The sequence below is a fragment of the Aulonocara sp. 'chitande type north' Nkhata Bay genome, linkage group LG22, assembly GCF_057382095.1.
Source record: "Aulonocara sp. 'chitande type north' Nkhata Bay isolate Kocher_YH1m ecotype deep benthic linkage group LG22, A_spYH_male_GT1.1, whole genome shotgun sequence".
NCBI lineage: Eukaryota > Metazoa > Chordata > Actinopteri > Cichliformes > Cichlidae > Aulonocara > Aulonocara sp. 'chitande type north' Nkhata Bay.
Genome location: NC_141364.1, coordinates 19,507,755 through 19,528,674, shown reverse-complemented (window position 1 = coordinate 19,528,674; position 20,920 = coordinate 19,507,755). Strand labels below are relative to the sequence as shown.

At 44.2% G+C, this 20,920-nt stretch overlaps 1 protein-coding gene across 6 annotated transcripts in view; it reads right to left on the bottom strand.

Moving 5' to 3' along the window:
* Positions 1-4,616: 4,616 nt before the first annotated feature.
* The window catches only part of runx1t1 (RUNX1 partner transcriptional co-repressor 1), a 64,433-nt gene continuing 48,129 nt past the window's right edge, over positions 4,617-20,920 (bottom strand). For 3 of the 6 annotated variants that reach the window (XM_086279916.1, XM_086279913.1, XM_086279920.1), the window contains exons 5-11: positions 18,364-18,545; positions 14,892-15,154; positions 14,222-14,319; positions 13,747-13,942; positions 12,913-12,981; positions 9,964-10,196; positions 4,617-9,144 (exon numbers count right to left, since the gene is read on the bottom strand). In XM_086279916.1, coding sequence (XP_086136042.1) covers positions 8,821-9,144; positions 9,964-10,196; positions 12,913-12,981; positions 13,747-13,942; positions 14,222-14,319; positions 14,892-15,154; positions 18,364-18,545 — 1,365 coding nt within the window. In that variant the 3' untranslated portion in view covers positions 4,617-8,820. The remainder of the gene's footprint in view (positions 9,145-9,963; positions 10,197-12,912; positions 12,982-13,746; positions 13,943-14,221; positions 14,320-14,891; positions 15,155-18,363; positions 18,546-20,920) is intronic. The other 3 variants (XM_086279918.1, XM_086279917.1, XM_086279919.1) reach the window with 3 other exon arrangements.

Below are 20,920 nucleotides of genomic sequence, written 5' to 3'. Positions count from 1 at the left end.
TTGGTCAAGTTACTTGAGGCAAGTAATCAGTAACTAATTACTGATTACTTCCCCAAAAAGTAATCCCGTTACTTTACTGATTACTTATTTTCAAAAGTAATTAATTACTTAGTTACTTAGTTACTTTTTAAAAACACGATTTACAACCTGAATAGGTGATAAAGCGATAGATCTTTCAGCCCAATTCTACTTTTTCTGCATAATCCATCATACAAAATGTAATCAAATGGAAAAGTCTCTTTTTTTTAACTTGTTTTATCAGTTTTAATCTTTTAACTTTATGCATCAAGCAAAAATTTAATTATATGCAACATTCTGATTTGAATAAATTAGTTTAACATTTAAACCTATTTTCTACACATTCCAGCACATGAAATAAAATATTTTTTGTGTTTACACTCACTCTTTCAAATAGATGCAAGTAAAACACAGCAGAAAATAAATAAAGACTCAGCGGTCCTGTTGCTCTATTTTCACCTGTAAAGCAGGACTGTGGTAGGCGGAGGTTTACTCTGGTGCAGGTGTGCTGCGGTCAGTTGAAGAATCCGCGAGTTTCTCTGTGAGTTTCCCATTACGTGGTAGCGCACTCGGTGCTTGCTTGGAAGTTTAGGGGGTTTTTTTCGTTGTAAAAAGTTTTCCTCCCACGCACAACGGACACTAATGTTTTTGTCAATTTTATGGAGTCAAACTCAAAATAAGGTCAGTACTTTCACGCTTTAAACGCTGCACGCTCATACTCTCTCCCACAATTGATATATGATCCACTGTTGATCTGCACACAGCTGTTGCCACTAACAGCGCACTCGCTTACGTCACTGTCATGAGACATTCTCGCAAAAAAATCACGGTTTTAGTAACGCAGTAACGCAGCGTTCCTACGGGAAAGTAACGGTAATCTAATTACCGATTTTGCAATAGTAATCCCTTACTTTACTCGTTATTTGAAAAAAGTAATCAGATTACAGTAACGCGTTACAAGTAACGCGTTACAAGTAACGCTTCCTAGTTAAATTTACACTTTTTAATTTCCATCCATCCATCCATCTTCATCCGCTTGGTCCGGGGCCGGGTCGCAGGGGCAGCAGCCTAAGCAAAGAGGCCCAGACCTCCCTCTCCCCAGCCACCTCCTCCAGCTTATCCGGGGGAATACCAAGGCGTTCCCAGGCCAGCTGAGAGATATAATCTCTCCAGCGTGTCCTGGGTCTGCCCCGGGGCCTCCTCCCGGTGGGACATGCCTGGAACACCTCACCCAGGAGGCGCCCAGGGGGCATCCTTGTCAGATGCCCGAACCACCTCAGCTGGCTCCTTTCGATGTGGAGCAGCAGCTGCTCTACTCTGAGCCCCTCCCGGATGGCCGAACTTCTTACCCTATCTCTAAGGGAGAGGCCAGCCACCCTTCGGAGGAAGCTCATTTCTGCCGCTTGTATCCGCGATCTCGTTCTTTCGGTCACTACCCACAGCTCGTGGCCATAGGTGAGGGTAGGGACGTAGATCGACCGGTAAATTGAGAGCTTCGCTTTTACACTCAGCTCCCTCTTCACCATGACGGACCGGTGCAGCGTCCGCATTACTGCAGCTGCAGCCCCAATCCGTCTGTCGATCTCTGGCTCCCTTCTCCCATCACTCGCGAACAAGACCCCGAGATACTTGAACTCCTCCACTTGGGGCAGGAACTCATCCCCGACCCGGAGTGGGCACTCCACCCTTTTCCGGCTGAGAACCATGGCCTCGGATTTGGAGGTGCTGATCCTCATTCCCGCTGCTTCACACTCGGCTGCGAACCGTTCCAGTGCGAGCTGGAGGCCCTCACCCGATGAAGCCAACAGAACCACATCATCTGCAAAAATCAGAGATGAGATTCTGAGGCCACCAAAGTGAAAGCCCTCCGCCACTTGGCTGCGCCTAGAAATCCTGTCCATAAAAATTATGAACAGAACCGGAGACAAAGGGCAGCCCTGGCGGAGCCCATCACCCACCAGGAACGAGTCCGACTTATTGCCGGCAATGCGAACCAAGCTCTTGCAACAGTTGTATAGGGATCGAATGGCCCGTAGCAATGGGCCAGACACCCCATATTCCCGCAACACCTCCCACAGGACACCCCGAGGGACACGGTCGAATGCCTTCTCCAAGTCCACAAAACACATGTAGACTGGTTGGGCAAACTCCCATGCACCCTCAAGTATCCTGGAGAGGATAAAGAGCTGGTCCAGTGTTCCGCGACCAGGACGAAAACCGCATTGTTCCTCCTGTATCCGAGGTTCGACTAACGGACGAACTCTCCTTTCCAGCACCCTGGCATAGACTTTCCCAGGGAGGCTGAGGAGTGTGATCCCCCTGTAGTTGGAACACACCCTCCGGTCCCCTTTCTTAAAGATGGGGACCACCACCCCGGTCTGCCAGTCCACAGGTACTGCCCCTGATCTCCACGCAACATTGCAGAGGCGTGTCAACCAGGACAGCCCTACAACGTCCAGAGCCTTCAGGAACTCGGGGCGGACCTCATCAACACCAGGGGCTCTGCCACCAAGGAGTTGTTTAACTGCCTCAGTGACCTCGCCCCCGGAAATTGGCGGGTCATTCCCCTCATCCCCAGACTCTGCTTCCTCCTCGGAAGACGTGTCAGTGGGATTAAGGAGGTCCTCGAAGTATTCCTTCCACCGCCTGACAATTTTCTCAGTCGACGTCAGCAGCGCTCTGCCAGCACTATACACAGTGCAGGTAGAGCACCGCTTTCCCCTCCTGAGACGTCTGACGGTTTGCCAGAATCTCTTCGAGGCAGTCCGAAAGTCTTTTTCCATGGCCTCTCCGAACTCCTCCCACACCCGAGTTTTTGCTTCAGCCACTGCCCGAGCCGCATTCCGCTTGGCCTGTCGATACCTGTCGGCTGCCTCCGGAGTCCCACAGGCTAACCAAGCCCGATAGGACTCCTTCTTCAGCCTGGTGGCTCCCTTCACCTCTGGTGTCCACCATTTGGTTCGGGGATTACCACCACGGCAGGCACCAACCACCTTGCGGCCGCAGCTCAATGCAGCAGCTTCGGCAATGGAGACGCTGAACATGGTCCATTCGGACTCAATGTCCCCAGTCTCCCTCGGAATGCTGTTGAAGCTCTGCCGGAGGTGTGCATTGAAGATCTCGCGGACTGGGGCCTCTGATAGACGTTCCCAGTACACCCTCACTACGCGTTTAGGTGCACCAGGTCTGTCCAGCGTCTTCCCCCGCCACCTGATCCAACTCACCACCAGGTGGTGATCAGTTGACAGCTCAGCCCCTCTCTTTACCCGAGTGTCCAGAACATATGGTCGCAGATCTGCTGATACGATTACAAAATCGATCATCAACCTACGGCCTAGAGCGTCCTGGTGCCACGTGCACTTATGGACACTCTTATGTTCGAACAGGGTGTTCGTTATGGCCAAACTGTGATTAGCACAGAAGTCCAATAACAGAGCACCGCTCGGGTTCAGATCAGGGAGGCCGTTCCTCCCAATCACGCCCCTCCAGGTCTCGCTGTCGTTACCCACGTGAGCATTGAAGTCTCCCAGCAGGACAACAGAGTCTCCAGGTGGAGCACCCTCCAGCACCCCCCCCCCCCCAGGGACTCTAAGAAGGCTGGGTACTCTGAACTGCCACTCGGCGCATAAGCGCAGATGACAGTCAGGACCCGTTCCCCGACCCTAAGGCGCAGGGAACAAACCCTCTCGTCCACCGGGAAAAACCCCAACGTACCGGCAGCAAGCCGAGGGGATATTAGGATACCCACCCCAGCCCGCCGCCTCTCACCAGGGGCAACTCCAGACTGAGACAGAGTCCAGCCCCTCTCCAGGAGACTGGTTCCAGAGCCCAAGCCATGTGTAGAGGTGAGCCCGACTATATCTAGCCGGTACCTCTCAACCTCACGCACTAACTCAGGCTCCTTCCCCACCAGAGAGGTGACATTCCATGTCCCTATTGCCAGTCTTGGCAGCCGGGGGTCAGTCCTCCAGGGCCTCCGCTCCTGGCCGCCACTCGGCACACAATGCACCCGACCCCTATGGCGCCTCCTGCGGGTGGTGGGCCTGCGGGAGGATGGGCCCATGTCTCCTCTTCGGGCTGTGCCCGGCCGGGCCCCATGGACTAAGGCCCGGCCACCAGACGCTCGCCCTCGGGCACCCTCCCCGGGCCTGGCTCCAGGGCGGGGCCCCGGTAACCCTATCCCGGGCAGGGTAAACTGTTCCCTCGGTGTCCTTTTCATAAGGGTCTTATGAATTGCTCTTTGTCTGGTCCCTCACCCAGGGCCAATTTGCCATGGAAGACCCTACCAGGGGGCAAAAGCCCCCAGACAACATAGCCCCTGGGATCCCTGTGACACACAAACCCCTCCACCACGATAAGGTAGCGATTCAAGGATTCAACTTTTTAATTTTTCATATTTATTTCCTATCTTATTCATAGCCCTTTCCTTTTTTTTTTCTTTAGGTCACGAGCAGTTGTCTAAGCATTTCACTACATATCGTACTGTGTATGACTGTGTACGTGACAAAAAAAAATTTGAATTTGAAACGATTTTCTCTTTGTGATGCTGACAATCAGTCACTAATGGATACTCCAGGCTCTGATCGTCTAGGTAACCCTCTGATGGAGTTATCACCGTGCAATGTGTCAAGCAGTGGCATCCTTCACGCTCACTGGCAGCTGCTTCAGAGAAAAGTTTAACTTCACACCGGCAGCTGTGATTTCACCCGTTAAAGTCGCCTAATGTCGTTGACTTTTTGTCTGTGGCCGCCACGCCACTGAAAATATTGCTTCCTGCATGGACGCCCCTTTAGGCTTGCCGCTGTAATGAAATAACACAACTCTGAATTCTCTGGGCAGGAATTAACATATTTATTACACCGTAAAGAACAACAATACCAGAATTATACTGCAAAGTTTCACAGACTGACAGACCATAGTTTACAGCCCAAAAAAAGAAAAGAATTAAAATTAAGAAACAAAAAAAAGAAATAAAATCAACAAGAAACCACAGTTCTGACATAGTAGACTGGAAAGCTCTCTAGAGGACACTGACAGTAAGCGATGGAAAGACCGCTTAGCGTCAGCCTACCACTAACCTGTGGTTTTCATGTCTTAATTAAGTATTGCACAACAACTTCAAATTATTTGAGCTCTGTTTTTTTTCACAATAAATTTTCTCAAGAGAATGGAAAAACCCTCCCACCCCTGAAGTTCAACTCCTTCCCCCCCAAATTAATGCTACGGCCTTGCTGTTTGCTGTCGGCCCCTCCATTTCCCTATTGTTTCATGTTAAGTAGGAAATTTAAATAACGTTTCCCCCCATTGTGAAAAACAGGCATGCCTAAACTCATAGCCTCAATTTTTTTTTCTTTTCCAAGATTGACCTTTTGTATATCCCCCAGCTGACAAATCGACAAGCACTTCTGCATGTCTTAACAACAGAGAAAAAAACAATATAAAAAGAGGAGAAAAGGCGGTGGGGAAACAGGGAAGAAAAAAGAGCAAGAGAAACATTTCTTATCTGTGACCTTAGCTTGTGCCGTCGAGATGGGAATCGACAACACTTTTCTTTAAAATTAGCACAATTTTCTCAAATCTGTTCAAACAATTCAAACTCTTGATGTACTCTAGAAATGCCACAGGCATAAAGGAACATAACAAAAGTTTTTTTTTCTGTTTTTTTTTTCTCATTTCTATTTAGGTTTCATTTATTTATGAGGTCTGCATTGTTACCAAGTAGTGATATGGTTTTGCAGCTGTATGAGCTTCGACTTTGGGTTTTATATTTTCCTGTTCTCTTGTGCCCATTTGGTTTCGACTAGACCAGTATCAGCGCCGTGACTGATGCTCTTATCGTGCTGTAAGAGGTAGAGTGAGACTTGTTTGCCACCGAGGAATTTGTAGCAAAACACACATAGAGGAGGGAAAAAAAATAAAATAAAATAACAATAACGCTTCTCAAAGCATCATTGAATGATCGTGTTTCCTAACTTTTTTTTCTCTTTTTTTTCTTTTTAAACCCAGATTTTGCCCTGAAAATTATGAACACATACATTATTTGTTGTATACCTTTAAATACACTAGTGTTAAAACAGCTTGGCTGTTTCTTCACAGCTTCTGAGAATTCGCTAGTAGGGTGTCAGACACCTTTTTGGATTGTTTAACCCTTTAAAGTCAAGAATGCAAGTGTATGTTGTAGTTAGACAAGGAGGGAGAGATGAGGAAGTACAGAGGGAGCAAACTGCCCCGAAACCTTTGTGGGCCTCCACTTGTTCCTTGAGGTCAGAATTTGTAACGCGCTTCTGTGTAGCACCAAGGTGTTTGGGGTGAGTGTCGGGGTAAGTGCTCTCTTACTGCGATTGAGAGGTTTGTCTGATTTACGCTAAAGGTTTTCGACAAAATTGCGATGGATTAACCCAAATGATATAAATAAATAAATACAGTACAATGGCGTTGGTGTGAAAGCCCAGTCTCACATTTACCTCTGCGAATCAAAAACTTAACTGCTTAAAGCTGAAATGGGCACTGAATCTGACAGTTGTGTAATGAAAAAATGTGTAAAAAAAAAAAAAAGGAAAGAAATCTCGAGAATCGCTTCAAAAATGGTTTCAGAAGTTGCGTTTGTGTCACATTAGCTATTATTGCTGCAGTTAAAGTGTATCTCCGCTCTGCACGCTCATCGGGGTCAATTCACACCTTCTTATTCCACAATGTGAGACGAGTGCTCGTGGTTTCCAGAATACGGTAAAGATAAATGAATCCTTTTTCTTTTTGTTCATGGAAATATGAACAAAAGCTGGAGAAACGAATGCCTGAATGTCTGAGTGGACAAACCTCTTTTCAAAAATCGTTTAAATCAGGATTTTGGTCCTTGGTGTCAGTCTTTGGCTGTTTTTGGTGTTTTTATGTTTAACTCTTGTGTTAATACTGCGTGTTACCTGGTGCTTTGCAGTGTTAAAGCTGTCAATCGGAGTCTACACCTCTGCATTTGGAAAGTTAGTTTGTTAGAATATTTTTTTTGTATTGTTTTTTAAAAATTATTATTATAATTTTTTTGGTTGTTTTTTCAGTTTTTTCTAAAAAATAACAAATATTTAACAAACGTTCAGTAATGTGCATGCACTGTTGTAACTATTTAAACAACAACAACGGAAAAAAAAGACGTAATGGCTGCTCTTCTTAGCACGCAGAGTAAAAAAAAACAAAACTGAAAAAAAGAGAAAAAGAAAAACGGAATGGGTTTGGTGGTTTACGTTTTTCCATCTCCTCCCATCCAGAGAAAGTGAGAATAGAAGATGCTAATACTACATACAAAATGACTTGATGAGTTATGGCTCTATACCGACAACACAAGTATGCTGAAAAGAAGCATGCCGAGATAACCTCTGTGACAGTGCAAATACATTTATGTATGTCCCTTTTACAAAACATTTAGGTTAGCATTCCGCGCAACATGCTAGTTCTCAGAAAAGATCTGGGTCGGACTCAAGTAGCAGCTCTGAGATATAGCTTGTGTCTTTTCTTGAGGACGTAGGGAAGGAAAACTTATAGAACTACAAGGAATCTACCACTTATACACAGAATAGAAAAGAAGCAGCTTGGGGAAGAAAAAAAAGAAAAGATAACACTTCTTTTTTTTTTTTTTTATCTCTTTTTGCACCAGCTAGAGAGAAAGAGTTATGAAGGACTTAGAGTTGTGACTGGTTGAAGTACTATGCATTGTCACAATTGTCCAACACATATACAATAAATAACCATTGGTGACACCACAGGACAGAAGTCTTAAACACCATGACATCTACAGAAAACGAGTAAGAATGTGAAGAAAGATGAAAAATGTTGTCAGAGTCGAGATAGGAGGGGAGGTTGTCTGGGGCGAGTCTATGTTTCCCGAGCCTGCTGTCGAGGTCATTTGACAGTCTTGCCAGTGGGTTGATGACTTCACTTCCTGTTTGAGAGCGTCTGTGACCCACCGAGCGATCGAGTTGTATTTGGTCCGTCCTCCAAGTGTGCAAGGTTTTTGTATCTTATCCAAGAATTCTTCCTTTTACATCAGAGAAATGGATTTGTATTTCCCAGACCACTGACCTGGATATTATTACAAGTGAGAGGGAAATAACATCAGTTGAACAGCTGGCAATCTGCTGCACATCTGCCCGTTTCGTGGCGGTCTGTGGGCCGGAGATTCAGTCCATCCCCTCTCCCCTCTCCAGGCAGCGAACATGCTTATTCATCCTTTTGTGTGTCTTTCAGGATTTTTAAATCTAATATCTCTCTTATCCCAAAGTTTTCTCTGAGACAGTTACATTCCCCGTGATATGCTGTTTGATAAATGTCTGAGGTTGACTAGTCTCGTGTACAGGAAGGAAATAACCACTGACTCCAGGATGAAAAATAAAAACGTTTGAAAAGGGCAGGTCAGATATACTTGTCTTGAGTTCACGGCTATCTCTGATCAGTCTCTTCATATTTACAGGGGAAAATAAGATAAGCTACAATGACGACAACTTTAACAACAACAGGTACAAGGACAAACAGTCAACAAGAATAGCAAGTGTAACAGTAAAAGAATGTCAACTTTTAAATTCATTCATTCAAAACAAAGAATATCTTTGTGTTTCTTTAAAGTCATGGCAAGTCAATATGACCTGATTATGGACTTCCTCCTTCTATGACTACGCTGCAAGATAGAAGTATTGCCGTCTCATTCTAGTATCTAAGCATCTTTGCAGGGCAATGTAGACAGCCACGGTAGTTGTCGGGTTGTGGGCTGGCTGTTACACCTGGGAAGCCTTTGCCTCCTACCTCTGTGTGAGTTTCTTAGCGTGGTGTGCCATCAAGGGCAGAGGAGGACGGGGTGCTAGGGGTGGATGAGCGAGGGGTGGCAGCAGGGGGGGTAGCAGCCGGACTCCCGGTCCCGCTGCTTGGGGTGCAAGCGGAGGAGCTGATGGGAGCGGGGGTCTCTGAACCCGGAACCCCTCCCTGCTGCTGGCTGGCCTGCTGCTGCTGCTGAGCCTGCAGGGTCTGACCGCACACATGGTGATGCTTCTCCCAGTCTTTATGCTGGCAGAAGGAGCCGCAGTAGCGTGCCGTGTTGCAGCCGCTGCATGTCTCACTGGCCTTGCGTCCGCAGTTCCAGCAGCTCTGACGGACAGAAAGAGACAAAGTCAAATAACTCCAAAAAGTAGCAGTCAGACAAAAACCAATTTGTAATGGTTTAATGCTCTTTTCACATGAAAATCTAGTCACACATTGTAACCAAAAGTAAAGAAAATTCCACATTAAACTGGGAACTGGCAAATACAACGTGAAGATTAGCAGCAGAAAGTGGTACACCACACAGGATACCATGAAAGAAGCCTCTACTTCTATGCTTGGCGCTTAAGCCTGACCCAAACCACAGACAGATAAAAAAAAAATCTCTTGTTACACTTAGAGCCACTTATATATCTTGGAAACCGCAAGGAGAGCATGTCAGGGCGCCTGCATAGCCAGAGGAAAGAGGAGAACAAAGTTATAAACAACCTCTGAAAGTTCTCCTCTGGGGCGCTTCTCTGTTACAAACATCGCTCCTGCAATTAATGTCAGATGAACGGCAGAGTTCCCTCTCAGTTAAATGATTAAACTTTCAGGTCTCTAATGGAGATTACCAAATGCTTTTACTTATTTCCTCTCAGCTCAAATGGTAGCACCCTTCCAAGCACTGTAAAGTAGCTACTCGGGGGTAATAGGTGCTTGATTATCCTTGCCTTACTTCATTTTGCTCTTCCATATGCACTAACACATAAGGGGTGGATAATCAGGTTTTACAAAAATGTGCACTATGTAATATTTTTTCTAAAATAGTAATAAAAAACCCACAGCATCTGTATAATCCACCACAGCTTGCATCAAAAGCCAGACACAAAAAGACGATAATGACACTGATGATGAAAGACTGAGAATGTGTACATTCGCTTCTACCTCGCTGGAATCCTCCTGCTGGTTGATTATGGAGAGCGCCTCTTCGGCTGCCTGGCGCTTGGCTTCGGCCACTGTTCGCTCCATCTTGGCCCGCTCGCTGCTGATCATTTCGTGAGCCTTGCGCTCGGCCTCTGACACGGCTTTCTGCAGCTCTGACATGGCCTGCCGCTTCACCTCATTCACAGCCTCTTCTGGAAAGAGTGTGGAGACAGAGGAAGTCAAGCCTCCCGTACCTGCAATGTAGCGCGTGCATTTTTCACTGGACTGTATTTTCAGTACGAGTACACCATCGTTTTTTAAACAGGAATAACATACTCGCTGCTGCTGATTCCAAATTGCTATATGCCATTCTAAACAACCCTTTAGCATATTCACAGTCTCATTGTGCTTGTTTGTGTCTCTGTCAGGTTTTCGTTCTGCTCTCCAGTCGTTCATCCCATCTACTTCAGGAGAGAGCAGTGCTGAGTCTGAAGTTGCTGTCTGCTTCTGGCTAGAAGCTTTTTTTTTTTCCTGTTATGCTTTCAGTCAGATGCTCAGCTTCTGAGGCAGCAAGACAGGCAACTGCAACAGACCCATAAGGGCTGACTCCACAGCAATATCTCAAAATGTGGCAACAGCAGAGACTGCAACTCACTCCCACTTTAACAACCAATGGGAGTCTGCAAAACATCTCAGTAGAAAAGCTCTCTTGCGCTCTCTCCTAGCTAAAGCGCGTTCAATGAGCTGCAGGCTGAGCTCGTCTTGATGTGTGTTTAAGTCCGCAGCGCGTGCTAAACTCAACTGCACACAAATGTTTTCGCTACTCAGCTCTCCTGCTGTCTGTATTTATTTATGGGAGAATCAAACAAAGCAACAAATTACAACAAAAAAAAAATATTTCTCCAACTACAGATGAATTCAATTACTCCATCAGTCCAAACATGCATGTTTTAAATGCACACTATGTCTAAACTTGCATCACTGTTTTAACACATCTAGAAGATGCAAACTAGAAAACAAAATCTGCAATGGATTATTTCACACGGCAAAGAAAACTACTTTAACTATTCATGTTTATTTTATATTTCAAGGCCAACTTTCAGCTTAGAATATTTAATATTAGTATTTTATCATTTATTTAATATCTGACAAGATTTAAGAGCACATCAAGTCTAAATGTTGTAGGCTGACAGGATAACGGGGACACTCGTCAGCTGATTTAATTAAACTATTACGATTTCGTTCAAACACTGATTAATTTCTTTTTAAGAACCTTTTAAATGTCTAAATAGGCATATTTACATCAGTGTGTGACATATTAATGTAAAGTTCAATGTTCCTGGAAGATCTTGATCTTATATATTATAATTTGGAAAAGAATATCCCGAGGATATTCTCACGAGAACACGAGCTGATTAATCGCAGGTAATCACTCACAAAACGTGCTTTTCAGCCGGAGCAATATGTTATTTTATCCTTGTTTTGAGGAATGAATAACCTTCCGCGTGGGTGTTAAGCGGTGGAATTCCTACAGAACGTCAAAGCAAAAGGAGGGCTTTTTTGTTTGCTCCCATCAAGCCTGTAACTTGACTAATTGTGTATGCAAATCAGGCAATTTATATTTAAATTATGCATTTCCATTGTGATCCCAGAGGCCCATGTGGTGAGGGGAAGTGGGAAACCGGTAGGACACCGTGCAAGGTGCTTGAATATTTATCACCAACTGTAAACATTTTGCCCATTTCAAACAGACGTATTCGCCGCTGCACTCCATTGTGTTAAAAATCCTATTTTGCAATCCTCCCCGGGTCACATTTAAATCAGTCTCTCCTAAGCCAGAATATGAATGAAATGGATAACGGAAAATACTGAGGATAAGGCAAATAGAGTGAAAAGTAAGAGGCACCTTTTATCTGACAGACAAAAGATAAAATACAGCTTTATGCCTGACAAATATGCTTCACTTTCTTAGTACATATTACACCGGCGTTAAAAATGTAAAATCTGTTTTCGATATCAGACCGACTGCATGCTTTTATAAAGACAGAAACATTTTCTCTCCACTGTGATTGAGGCGAGTTTTTAAACCAGGGTGCTTTTGTCTTTAACCTACTATGCTGCTTGAAGTCATGGAAATTGCCCCGGTGCCTTGTGATATATGCCTTGTGCATGGAATTGTGATTACACACCAAATGCCTTAGATGGAAGATCGAGCTGGTGAGGGGAAAGAGAGTACTGGAGAGGAGGCAGAGTCCCGATGGTGATACTCAATTCAATTTAAATGCATATTACTTGTTCTGAGTATCTCACACATCATGCTTGGTCAAGCAAGGGGACAATTTCTTTTCTCCAGGGGGTTTAAAAGGCAGATATACTGTATCACTGGTGGAGAATACAAAATCTCAAAGAGTGAACCCTCAGGTTTTCAGAGTGATAACAGTGACACAATGCTGTTTGTATAAGCTATAAAAAATGAATGCAAGTGCTGATTTTACTCGGGTTATTAAAACATTAAGGAGTTTCTAAACTGTTAAGTAGGATAGCTGCAGTGTCTCTCATTAAGGGGATAAAAAAAGTGCCAAAAGCAAATTGAAACCAAATCTTGCCACTTTTGACAGGAGACCACTGGGCCAGCTGTAAAAGCTCCTTATGTCCCTTATTTGACTGCAATAAAATCCTTGTAAGGCCTGACATCATATTCTGAGTGTGCAGTGCGTAGTGATGAAACTTCCTACAGAATCAGATATAGATAACCTGACTTTAATGCAAATCTAGCAAGGTTTTGTGTTGCAGACAATAGACTACACTGGGATGAAAAGGGGAGAGAGCAGGTTTAAAGGAGCCTTTCTCGTTCATCTACCTAAACATGGCCTCGAGTTCCATAAAGCATAAAGCCTTCAGACAGATTAGGGGAAAAATAGAGGAACTGTGTTTACGTGCACTGATCAGAGGCATGGGAGTGCTGCTCACCAGCTTTTTTCCAGATCTCTTCAGGGACGTAGCCAGAGACAGGCCGGTGCAGGAGCTCCCGGTGAATTTCTGGAAAGACACAAACATACAGACGTGGTAACCAGAGATCCATCAATGGCATAGTACACAAAACTGTGTGTGTGTGTGTTAACATTTTGGCTTTTTTTCTATGTTCCAAAGGACTTTTTGAGACCAGTGCAATGAAACTGACTTATTATCAGCCAGTGTACACATATTTAATGTAAAAATAGGGGGCCTAGATTTGAACTCTGGGGGACTCCACACGCAATATTATTAATTCATAAAATACAACAAAGATCTTACAGCTAATAATAATTAATTTTGGACTCATTTTAGATTTGAGCTTCTTTAATAGTGGTTTAAAAACTTCCGAGCCTTAAGCCTCGGATATATTCCATTGCAGACAGGGACAGCTGGAGACCCAACAGTCATTTCTGTTTTACTTCTTTGAAGTCTCCTGGCTGGGCACATGCCTAGTTGGCACATTGTCATATAAATTCTCCACAGATAAGTCTGTGTGGTCACAAAAACAGGCAGGCACATGGAGGTCTGCACAAACCCTCTCAGAAGGTTGCAGAGTATAATCCTTGCTTTAAGAGACCTAACAGACTGCAAGGTAATGCACATCAGCTGACACCTTTAGAGGCTGTATTTAATATAGATACCTTTAAAGAACAATTAAAGTTGCACAGATTACACCAAAAAACTGAAAATCAGTAGTCTTAAAAGATGAACAACAAGCTTAAAACCGGCAGACATGCATATTAATTATAATTTAACAATAATACTTCGGGCATGTAAGTGAATCCATACCTGAAGTTGTGTTTTCTTGTGCTGCAGGGCTCTGCTGCCTTGACTGCCCGCTAACAGCGCCTTTCTTCTGCTCCTCGGCATCGCTGTATCGTCGGATCCAGTAGTTGAGCTCCTCACGGTCAGCCTCCTGGCACCGCCGCAGTACCGTCAGTGAGCGCCTTGTTTTTTCCACCATGTCCATGATGCAGTTGAGCAGCTGGAGGTGACAGGGAGCAGACACAGCGCTGAGTTTACACATAGACAGGATGAATGGGCTGGTTTGAATTCAAAGAAGGTGTCTTTGTCAAGGGTAGGGTTCGTCACATACATGTAATTTCAAACATCGTTTTGACTGAGCTCATAAAGAAACTTAAAAGCATCCAAACTTTAATAAAGACTCGCCACAAGATCTGCTAGATAACAATTTCATACGAACTGATACTCAGAGAACTTACAAAGACAAAACTGTAGAGTATAGTAATAAAATTGTTATTACTTTTCTTACATGGTCAAGGTGCTTCCACTCCTCAGCCCATTCTCTGTCTGTCAGCCTGTGGTCAATCACTTCCTCCTGCCTGGTACCTGCATGCATACCTGCAAGAATGAAAGATAGACAGATAAGCAAACAGCAACTCAGCATGACACAATCAATTACTCCATCAAGCCTTTGCTCCCCTTTTCATTTGAATTCAGTTTGGCACTCTTTCTCTATTCATTTCTTTTCCCTGCTCCCACACTCCCCCTTTTCTCTGCTATCTCCATATCGCTCTCCCACCCCGAGGGCAGGACTCAGATGACTGAGCTTCTCCTCCAGTAAACATCCATCACAAGGTGAGACATGCTAAATGTGTCTCCTATTTTTAAAATAGAGCCCAAGTCATTATCACAGCTTCATCAAGGCCAGCTTTATGCAAAAAGAAAAAAGGATCTAATATGATGATCTCACATCTAAATGTGCGTCTGCGGAGTGTTAATGTATCTCACTTTTTATGACGTCTGTGGCTTCTGAGTCTCACTGATTATAATGATAATCTGATTGATTATTGTAATAGTTATTCATCTCAGTGGACTATAAAGATATGAGAAACCGGTGAAATGTATGTAAAGTGATCTTGTGCTCTGAGATATACAGTCGTGTACACAAATGTAATCCTCAGTATCCTCACCAATGGGCCTTGCTCTCTCCCGGATCTCTCGGTGATTAGACGCCGGGTGTCTGTAGGTGTCGCGGTAGTGATGGGCAATGGCCATGTCGTCTAGCCTGTAGTGCTGTGGAGGGAGTGGGCCTGGGTGAGGCAGACCATTGGGTTGGTAGGAGAGTCCATTGGATGGGCTGAAACGCTGGGCAGGACTTATAGTGCAGGGCCGTTTGCTGGGGTGAACGTCCGGATGCAGAGCGCTGTCTCGTTCAAAGCCGTTCTCTTTGGTTCTGAGTGGAGATGCAGACAAATGAGTAATGTGGCTGTCGTTGTTGCTTAGACTCTTTCAAACAGTGACGTGGGATAATTTCCTTATTTAATAAGGTCGTAATTTTTTTCTTAGTTTCTTTTTTTTTTTAAGTACCGGCAGCATTTTTCACTAGTTTTAATATTTTAGACAGAATACAGGGCCAAAGCTGGCATAAATCTTTGCTGTTATTACCAAGCTCGAACAATTTCTAGTGACAGCTCTGCAGATAACAAAAGGCTTCCTGAGGTGCATTGGATTGGGAAAAAAGGAAATAAAAGAGAGGTGAGCGGACGACACAGGAACAAATCAGTGTGATATTTACATCACACCTATTTTGTAAAAATAAGTGATACAAAATGTGTTTGTTACAGTTATTTCATACAAGAGCCAGACCTGAAGCATATCAGTACAACAACTGGTCCGCCCCCTTGTGCTGTTGGAAATATTTGAGTCCAACCTACCAGACAAAGCACTTGCAATGAAAGGCTACTTTTCCTGGATTCCTTTTGGAATTTTTTTATTGAAAACATGTCTATTCACAGACACACACACAAATAAGCCTGAATGTATGTGCTCGCATGCTTGCATACATACTCACACAAGTAGTTTTCAGGGGATCAGGTGGATTTTTGTTAGCCTGCTTCCAAAGATTAATGTGGCCAGGTGTGTTATTGTGTGAGCACGCTCTCACACGTGTGCTCTGTATGCCTTTGTGTGTGTGTTCTCACTTTTGTCACTTCACAGTTACAACTTGCCAACCTCCCCCGCTATCTGCAGTCCACCAGTTTCCTCTCTCTCTCTCTGTCTGCCTCTCTCCTCTCCGTTCCCATCTCCCTCTCTCTCTCTCTCTCTCTCCGATGAACAGATTGAACTTCTTAATGAGCTGTTTTTATGGGCTCCTAATGCTCATCCACAGCTCTCCATATGCTCTTTCCCTTGCATCCGTCCATCTCTCCGTCTCCCTCGACTCATCCATCCACCCCCACCCCCCCACTCTTTTCTGCCCAGCCTTGCTACTGCAACAATATTTATATCTACAGGCACTAAAGTATACGCCTGTGAACACATTTACAGTCACCTGTGCAATACCCCGGTGTGCACGCCCTGTTAAACGATACACACGTGGTAATTTGCGCGCTTATTTTTGAATACAGTTAAAATTTTCTTTACGGTGATGCGATTAAAAGGCACCAATTTATATTTTTAATATGTTTATTTAACTTTAAATTTGAAACAATGCAGGAATATTATTTACTGACTAGATTTCTTTTGGAAGGAAGAAATAGCCTGTTGTGTATGATTATGCTGTATGCCACAGATGGAATTAATATTCTGGAAATGCACTAAAATGTAATGTGCACAGAGGCATTGCTATTAGAGTACGATCATCAGTAATACTGTACTCTCAGACGATATTTAAATACTGGCTTTTTGAGCATACACAGTATCTAAGGCTATACTCTAATTTTCCTGGTCTGTTTTCTGCAGGCGATGGTATTAATCAGAATGCATTGATAGTGCATTGTTGTCTGTAATTAAGAATTCTCATTCAAATTCCAATATTCTGACACAGGCTCCAATAAGTGCAGAGCAGGGTAAGCAGAAACCAGAGGTGCTTAGCCAGCCATATTGGTGCTGGAGCCTCATCTGTATGTGTTATCAGCCCATCTCCCTAGGCACACACACGCTCACGCAGAGACACACACACACACACACATACACCACACGCACGTACACACAAAGCACGCTCACACGTTCACACTGGATCCAGAATCGTGCACAAACACAGACACACGAATTCACACAAAGACTGCGTTTTCACACTGAATACAGATGCCTACTCCCCCCCCCACCTTCCGCATATTCCCTCTCACATTTATACGCGCACCTTTTCTACTAAGCTCACTCCCCTATGCACCAGACGCCCTGCAAATGTGCAGGTATTACAGAAAAAGTCTGCATAGCCGAGTGTTTGGGGAAAAGAGAGGTGAGAATTATTAATATCACATTCAGCATTTTTGTCCCTCAGCAAATATAAAATGTATATTTCCGTCTCCCCTGCCTGTATTAAAAATTCTGACCCCCGGGGATTTTATTTCACAAAACAATACATACATTGTAGTCTGCAGCTCCCACATCAGATATATGTTCACAAACTCCAGTGCAAAAAAAACCCAGTTCTGTATGGGTCTGTGCATGTCTAATAGACTTTGCTGCAGGCTTGTTAGCCTCTGTTATTCTGATTAGAGAAGAGTGTAAAGCCAAACTCTAGATTTATAGTCTGATCTTATGGTTTGTTCATATCGCAGCTCTATCACCTCAAATTTGTTTTACTGGGGCAGCAAATGAGCTACATTCTTGAACATGCACTTACACACACCATTGGTCTGGATAGATTTTTTCTGTGCCAGACAGAGAGGAAGATAGCTTTTCCCCCCCTTTTTTTACGGCGCTGTGTGTTTCTGGATGGAACGTCTCAGTGCTTGTCCATTAGAGCAAGGAACATTGAGTCATTACCAAAGTCCGTGACAGCAAACGGATGTAATGATTTGGCTGGGGTGGGGGGAGTTGAAGTGATGTGGAGACTCGTACAAACACAGGCACACACTTTGTACTTACACACCCGAGCAAGCGTGGAAATAACTTTATAAGTTTGGAATCAAAAACACACAAATCGGAGGGCTTCATACACATTCAGTGACACATCTATTCATGCTTTTCATTACGGCACAGCTGTCTTCCGTCTTTTTTCCCTGCGTATGTGTGCCTGGGTGTAGCCAGGTCTACTTTTCCCATCTCATGTTCTCCTCAGTTCTGGCCCATTAAGAGCAGAAGCCAGGAGCTGAGCTGTCCAACGGAGCACATCATGAGACCCGGTGGCGCACTGGCAGACGCTTCCCGTACATACATTTGCACATGACACTATTGCCTTGCGTTAGCTCAGCTTGTGTCTGTGGAGTAATGCAGGGGCGCATGGGGATGCAGGCATCCTCAAAGGGATTTATGCATGAGCTCAAACAATAGAGGGTAAAAAAAAGTTTCATCCCAGGAGCTGGTAAATGTATAAGCTCTACCCACAAATTCCAGCTATCCTCTAAGAATTCCAACCCAAATCAAGATTTATTAAACACTTAAAATGATGAAATAGTAATATTTGAGAGTGATGTTCTGGTTTTATGAGTCACCCACCTGTCTGGTGTCCTCCTTTTGCCGTTCTCATTCACATCCAGCAAGAGCTCTGAGGAGTCTACTGGGGAGGTGGTGCTGGTGTCCAGGAGTAGCTGCTCATGCTGGGCCAGGTACTGAGCCGGGTTCTGCTTGGCCAGCCTGGCACAGTGCAGCAGCTCCCTCTGAAGGAGCGGCAGGTTGGCCTGCGGGAGGAAACAACACTTGATTATTACGGGAAATTCACAAGAATGCTGATGACTGTTTCCTGAGAGCTCAAAGGAGGTACAAGAATGTGAGGAATGCGTGCCTTTCAGCCTCACAACATTTATAAAGACATTTTCAGGTAAGTCTCCTTTGGTGAACAATCATTCAGACTGTGAGCTGGTTACTGTTTACTAAAACTTATCTCTGAAACACAATATTGAAACTTTGGAGGTGCAAAAAGTGATAAAAATGTACTAAAAGTAATAAAAGTGGCACTTATGACTTACAGAAACACTATGCTCTGCTCTGAGTGCTTTACGTTGTAACAAAGGTAAATGTAATCATATTAATGCTCAGGAAATGTAGACAACACACAGTCCTACCACCCGACATGTTACCATCCCACACAAAGAACTGAATCACACATAAAAGCCAATGTCTTATAAGATTTTTATTCCAAATACCACTTTATTGTAAGAAGAGATCCATGTCTCCCATACCATCTCACCCCTCTTTGCTCATTATTCCTGAACCACCGCAGCTTTCTGAGACCCAGAGTGCATTAGCGGCCGTAAAGTCTCTCTGTGGCATAAAATTTTAAAAAACACAGCAGCTATTTTCAAACTCTTTGGCATACTGTAACAAGGGGGTCTACTTTCTTGTGTGGAGTTACGGGGCCATGCAGGTATGCGAACATCGACTTCAAAGACATCTGATGGTGTGCATTATGAGGCAAGAAGATGAAAGTGTTGCGTCAAGCAGGCTTAGAATGAGAGTGGGGGCTATTTTGGCGAGGCATATCACAAGAGCCTTTGGAGAGGCCATCTTTGCAAGTTTTAGGTCCGTTAATCTTTGCTTTGTCCTCACTATCATAATCTCTCTCGCAAGTCTCCTGCTTCTTTTGTGGTTCCTTTCCTTTTTGTTTTTATTTGTTGTAATCTTCCTCACAGTCTTCACTCCTTTGTTCTTCTGTTTCCTGCAGCTGCACACAGAAGTAACACTACCTGAACTGGGCCATGTTTTGTTTAGTAGTATTAATGTTGTAATCACATGAAAATCTCTCTCTAGTAATTGGCTGCAGTAAGAGAAATGCCAGCCGCTGGCCTTCGCTTTACCTGCCCGAGTTAATGGTCCGTTAATAGTTTATGATCATAATTACCCTCTGGAAAAAGGAAAAAAAAAAGAGAGAGAGAGCATAAAATAAATTGCTTTGACCCTGGTGAACTCATCTTATATTAATTAGAGGTCATCCTAATTGCCAGAGGAGATGTGGGATACATTAACAAAAAGACTGAGTCAAGAAATGCAGACCACTGAAGAGACTGGATCATTTTTCATATGATAAAGTGCGGCGATTTGCTTCCGCATACTTATGTTAACCAACATCTGCACTTGTACCAAAAAAAAGGGGGGGAAAAGGCACATTTCAAGTAATGTTCAGCAGCCACAGCTAAATTCTACTTGGGGTGATTTATTGTTCAAATACTGCTTTTGTCATTTTGTCAAACGGTGCCAAAAAACAATTCAGAATATGCCACATTTAGGATGTGCTGCACTTCATCAACTTTCTGTTCTCTCTGTATAATTTGCAGTTGGAAGAGAAAGGTGACTTCGTTTTTTGCATGTCTATTTTGCCCTATTTCAATTATTTCCTATCGCAACAGACTCTCTCCTTCTCCTTCGCTCTCATACACACACACACACACACACACACACACACACACACACACACACACACACACAGCTGTATGTGTTTATTCCCCCGTCTCGCAGCACTACTCACACTTGAATCTGACGCAAGAAAAAGAGCGAACTTTAAAAAATGGCACAACTTTAAGTGGAAGGCTGAGACGCATTCATATCTTTTAAGAATCGTGTGGCCCGCATCTCGCCAGCACATCACGTCACAGCCATTGTGTGGTTTATGATTGCCTCCTTCCAGTAAAGAATCCCAACCAATTTGCGGTTTAGCATTAAGAGAAAAGGAAAAAAGAGTTGAGTGAATTCGAGAGGGGGTGGGTAGTTGGTGGGATTGACTCGGTATAACATTAGCGTAATGAAAAACCTTGAGCCCTGACATGCATTGTTGCAGCTGTGCTTCGACGCACCTATAAAAGCTCCCCCACACCTCCAGTTGCTCTCTGCTACCATATGGTAGCTGGCATTAAAGGCCCCGCAGTGGGAAGACACTAAAATTAGACTGGGGAGAAAGAGAGGGGCTGAGAAGGAGCGATGGAGGAAAAAAAAAGAGAGTTGCATCTTTGATTCCGCAGCCATCCCAGTGATACAATAACCATCTGGCGAGGAGAGGAAAAGGGAAGGAGGGACTGGAGGATGGATGGATGGAGAACAGTAGATAAACAGAGAAACGAAA